General features: G+C 40.7%; 1 protein-coding gene across 2 annotated transcripts in view; it reads left to right on the top strand.

Moving 5' to 3' along the window:
• The window catches only part of VPS36 (vacuolar protein sorting 36 homolog), a 33,071-nt gene extending 27,343 nt beyond the window's left edge, over positions 1 to 5,728 (top strand). For both annotated transcript variants that reach the window (XM_032403095.1, XM_032403096.1), the window contains one exon: positions 25 to 5,728. In XM_032403095.1, coding sequence (XP_032258986.1) covers positions 25 to 118 — 94 coding nt within the window. In that variant the 3' untranslated portion in view covers positions 119 to 5,728. The remainder of the gene's footprint in view (positions 1 to 24) is intronic.
• Positions 5,729 to 5,908: the final 180 nt, after the last annotated feature.

Consider the following 5,908-nt stretch of genomic DNA (forward strand, 5'->3'; position numbering starts at 1 on the left):
GTGGTGTTTTCCCTTGATTCCTAGGTTGCTTCTGGCAGAGAAGATGGGTCATCTTTGCCGTGATGATTCAGTGGAAGGCTTGCGGTTTTACCCAAATTTATTTATGACACAGAGCTAAGGGTTTTGTATTTCAAATACTTCTTGTTCGTGTACTTGTGTCATGTAGACGTTGTAGGACATTGAGCTCAGAGTAAACCCTGATAAACTGAGAATTTCTGGAACTTTATACTATAATATAAAACCCTTTTAATTGCTCCCTAAATATATGGTCCAGGAAGTTTACTTGGGATAAATATAGGAAAATACAGAAAACTGAATGCCACTATGAATTTGAAATCATGCTACCCTCAGAGTTTAACTTGAAATATGGTGGATTTTAACTTGATCCTCAAACCTGATGGTTTTTTTTTAAAGACGGGAGTTTAGTTAATGGGGAAGAAAGAAGTTGCATGTTTGGACGGGTTAGATCATTTTTCTGGTGTGACTAAAATTCATTGAATTATAAACAAAGTTTTTCTCTGCATCTAATATGCCCATTTTCGGGGGCAGGGTGGTAGTTCATGAAGCCAGTCATACCTACAATGTAACTTAAGAACTGACAGCATTGGGACAGAACATCAGACTGCAGAACACCGTATGAGGCTCCTTTCCTAAGGGCTTTTCTTGAGAAGCAGTCATAAGCATGTCTTCAACAGGTACCTTAAAAAAGGAGAAAACTGTATTTGACTTATGTATATATAATCTGACTCGTTCTTTTTTTCAAGTGATGATTTCACAGCTGGCATTTAAAGAATGCAACTATCTCATTTTGTTTAAAAAATGCTGTGGATTTTGAAACTGAATTAACGAGCTGTATAGACACGCCCAGAGATAATGATTACAAATTTGGAAAGTAGACGGCTGAGGAATTCCCTAGGATTGTGTGGGTGGGTAGAGGGGCCGGGAGAACCTTTAAGTAACTTAACAGAAACCTTGGTGCTCTTTGACCTCGAAAGCCAGGGACAGGAACAAAGAAGGTAGACAAGTAATCGGTCTCCTTTTCCTTCCCTTAAGGAGTTTCATCAAAGAACTTTAAAAAATCTTTCATCTTCCAGCAATATTTTTCTTTTCTTTACCCCATACGTTAGACGTTGTGTAGAGAAACTATCTCACTGAAGAGTATTACTGAGATGACAAAAACTGGCTAATATTGAATGTAGGTTGCTTGAGCTCTAAAGTGGACTGCCAGACTTCGTATGTTACTGCTCTCCAGCGTACAGTGTGTCGGTATTACCTCAAACTCAGGGACCCCCCCCCCCCAGGGACAGAAGGAGACTCCCCTTCTAAGACTGTGTTGAAAATGGAAAGCAGTGATGGTTTTCGGCTAAGCCTCCAGAAAGGATAGTGTCTGTATTGAGCTAACTGTTGTGACCAGCAGGAGGGGATACCCCGGCTCACGCACTGGGATCCCAAAGACGTTGGTTGTCACTGGGTGTGGTGGAGGCCACCGCTGCAGGCCACGACAGATGCCCTGTGGGGCAGTTGCATAGTCCCTGCATCCTCCAGCGTCATGGAAACGTCTTGGCTGAGGCCTCCTGCCTGTCTTCGTTTTCCAAACCTGTCCCTGATTCCACAGTGTGATGACACAGCCCCTCCTTTCCTCATTGCTCAGCCGCAGGTTTGTTTGGGGGGAATTCAGTGTCTGGCTGCCCGCGTCTCGCGGGCCATTGTGCAAACTTGTTTGTATAGCACTCCTGTTTCTGGGTTGTGCTCACACTGCTCTGGCAAACGTGTACACGCACATTCATATGCACACGCACACACATTTACACATACGGTATCTCATCCAGCTAAGGCTTTTAAAAAATTACAAAGGTAAATAATAATCTGTTTCAGCAGTTGGAATGAGTTGCAACTAAGACTGTTTGAGCTACTGGGTCTAGCTCTTACGATTTGGATTCATTACAGCCAACTCCCACAGTTCAACATACTTATTTACATTAGTGTGACAAAACATTAAAAAAAATGGAGCAATCTAAATTGTATAAAGTGAACTAAAGAGGAAGAAAAGTGACATATGAATATATTTTGCAAATGTTACATTAATTAAAAAAAAAGTATGATTTTACTGTTTTACTTTTAAAGTGGGCATTCTTCACTGTTTCCAGACCTCTGTATATTTTTTATCCCCCCCTTTTTTTTTGCCAAATAAGGTGTTACAGAGGTTATGTTTAAATACAACCAATCAGGCCCTAAATGCAAAAAAAATTCATCTTGGTGCTTATCACTGGTATAATTATTTTTGCTTTATTAACTTTGCTCTTAGGAGCAAAAATTTGTTTGTAGCTTTACAGTAATGGAATTTTTCTAGTCATTGTCAAAAATTTTTTTACATTGTACAAGTAAAGATTGTTTTCAGGGTTAAATGATTGGAATTAATGTATATAGAGTAAAATTACTGGAAAACTTTTAAATGATTTTCTTAACTTGGTGTTCTTTTTAAAATACTCTTTGAAAAATATATGAAAGTGATAAACCTTTAATGAGAATAAGCCAGTATGTTAAGAATTTTTTCCTTATTTATGACCTCAAGATCTTACTGTTTTAGTTTCTTTAAAAGAAAACAATGGGAATATGGCTCATGAACTGTTTGGGGTTTTTTTTTGTTTTAATTCTTGATGTGAATTCCATTGTTGACTGACCTTGTGTATTCACATGAATATACTATCTCTTGTTCCCTTTAACCAGACTAGCCTGAGCAGACATGGATTTGTCATGTCCTCATTCTCATGCTCTGCCCAGCAATCTCAGCGTTTTCATTTTGGTATGGTAGAGTCTCAACTCATAAGCTGGTTAGATTTTTAGACTGTGCCTCGGAATTAAATCAAGCATGCTCAAAATGATCCCTGAAAATTTCTTATATTGCCAATGAAGTTCTCTGTATAGTCTTAAAATTAGAATCCCTGTAGAGTGATACACGGATATGAATATATTATGAATATAGTAAGTTTACTATATACAATATACAGTAAAAACTACATAGCGTCAGTAGACTTTTATAACACCAATAATTAAACTATTTAAATGTGTGTCCTTTGTTTTTGTTTTTGTTTTTTGGCCACTAGGTATGCTTGAATTTATGTAAATTTATTGCTAATCCCACCCCTTATGATAGATCTCATGTAAACTCCACATGGGGATAAATTTTTATCTGGTTTGTTCGTGGCTATATCCTCAGAGCCTAGAACAGGGCCTGGCACACAGTAAACATTCAATAAATATTAACTGAATGAATGAACTCTGATGTATATACCTATTTATAACCTAGCTCCATTTATCCTACTTTATCTCCCATTCAATTCAATAAAAAAAATTTTTTTTAAATACATATTGACTGCGTGAGGAACTATGTGGGCCACCGGTGGTGGTGATGGCAAAATGAATAAGATACATCCCCTGCCTTTAAGAGGGTGGCCTACGTGGGCAAATAGACATGTGAACAGTGTTCCCTGAAGATGGAATGAGGTGCTTGTCACGGAAGCAGCACAGGTACTGTGCTGGGCAAGGCAGGAGGAGGATCCTTTGGTTCCGATGAAGGGATCTGGAAAGGCCATGTGGGAGAAGAAGAGACTCATAAACGAGGCTCACAAGGACCAACAGATCGTCAGCAGATGGAAGGCACTGGGTTAGGGGAATAACATGAGGCATGCCCCTTCCTATTCCTGGGGCATATTTCCTTGGACTGTGCAGACTTGCCTTTCTTTACTTTTCCCCACTCACTTACCACCTCCAGCCCAATAATCAGAATCGTACTTTGCTCATTCCCACCTGCTTTAGAAAAATCTGTTTCCAGTACACAACTCCGTAATAGTTATGTCCCATCTGCATGACTATATTTTGTCTTGATACCAAGAAACGAGGAATTGGGTTTCTTAAGTTCAAGGACTGTTCTATAACTGTGAAGCTTTTAAATCTCTTCTGGCCTAGGTCAATGATTGTGCATGGTAGATTCCTAGTTAAGTATTAACTGAATACTTGAGCAATTTTTGAATTATAATGTGTCATGAATTGACTCACAAACCTAAATCTGTGTCCTTTACCATCCACTCAAGAGGCTTCTCAACCAGACTTGTCAGGGCTCAGCCTGACTGAGATACTCTGTCTTATTCAAATTCCATGACATGGGGCATATCCATGATGTGGGAAGCACTCCAGAAAAGTCAGGTTAACACACATGTAAGATCTTGTTATTACAGTGTGAAAATTGGGTCATTCGTGTTCTTCCTTGAGTCCTGGTAATCATGAGTCAGTTAAAGCTTTTCTCTCAGAGCATGATCTAAGGAAATAAAGGATCTCTCCCTGTATTATAAAGGATACTATCAAGATAGTGAATATGTTTATAATTTGCACAAGATTACTAGACCAGTCACTGACCCAGAAAGAATTAAAGCTACCTTGACAGCAGCTTGTTTTAGTTAATCCCAAGACCATGGAAGCTTTTTTTCCCTTCATGTTTACGCTGCCTTCTTTTAGAAAAGATATGTCTTAAATGTGCAATAAAGACAGAAATACAGTTTGGCAAGAATTCTAATTAAGGCAAAAATGTCCAAGCACATTGATCCAGCCACTTGTACCTGGATTTAGATTCTCCCAAGTCCCAAAGGTGGATTTCCAGGGAGAGCATGTCTGAAAGGTTAATGCAGAGCAAGTTGCTTTCTCTGTGTTTCACTTAATCACCACAAAACTTTGGTTCAACTATTATATGCCTTTTACAGTGGAGGAAAGAAGCGATTATTTGCCAAGGTTACGGAAGTGGGGCTAGAATTAATCTTAGCTTTCTCTAACCCCAAAGCCCCACTCTTTACATTGAGCTTTTGCTTTCAAAACTGCCAAGGACTGTGGCATATATTTGAAAAGAAATCTCAACTTGGGCTGATGAATGGACGTTGGAGTAGATAATTCTGTCATTAAAGCCTTGGATGGATTTAATTAGTACTGCTAGTATTAATTATTGGACAAGATAAGTACTTAGCAAATTTGGTACCTCTGACAACTTCTGATAACTGATTGTCGAGTAATTGTGCTACCTTTTAAAAGATTAAGTGATAGATTCAAAAACCTGCAAATACTATATTTTTAAGTTTTAAAAATTGAGGTAAAATTTACAGTGAAATGCACAGATCTTAAGTTGGAGGCATTTTAACAAAGGCATAATAAATCCACGTAACTCAGCACCCCAGCCAATAGAACATACCTGCCATCCCCCAAAGTTCCCTGGGGCCTCTTTCCAGTCACCTGCTCCCTAGAGGCCACCACTGTTCTGATTTCTATTACCACACACTGATGTCGTCTGTTAAACGGTATATTTTGTGTAAAAGAAAAGCAAATGGTAAACTGTATTCACAAGACAGTGTACTGAAAAACAAGCACAGCTGTGAAGGTGGAACGCTCTTCCTTCCAGCATTCTTTTAAAAAGACAACTTCAACACTTGCGAATTAAGAGTCTTATAGGTGTCATTTTTTAATTTAACCAGCTCTGGCTGCGGAGAAAGAAAAACCGAAACGAAGACGCACTTTACCTGAACTGTTCTCTTTTGAGAATCTTCAAGGACATTTGGGAAACCCAAGTTTACAGCCCACCAGTTAGGCCACTCGGATGACTTACTTTTGTGGTCCCCCGGAAGAAATGACTCCGGGGGAGAAGTGATTGGATCGGAACGTGGGGAGACTGCGGCTCGCCCTGGGCCCCGGTCCGGCCCGCGGGCCGTGGGGGTGTGTGCGTCGGGGCCCCGCCGGCCGCGCGCGCGGGGGAGGATGCGTTGCCCAGAGCGGGCGGGGCGGACTTCGCCCGCCGGCTGGGCCCCCGCCCTCCGGGGCCGCCCTCCCCGCGCCGTCGGGGGCGGGTCCGGGCGGGGCCGCGCAGCCGAGC

Source organism: Phoca vitulina, unplaced genomic scaffold (genome assembly GCF_004348235.1).
Source record: "Phoca vitulina isolate PV1807 unplaced genomic scaffold, GSC_HSeal_1.0 scaffold5, whole genome shotgun sequence".
In the NCBI taxonomy this organism is placed as follows: Eukaryota; Metazoa; Chordata; class Mammalia; order Carnivora; family Phocidae; genus Phoca; species Phoca vitulina.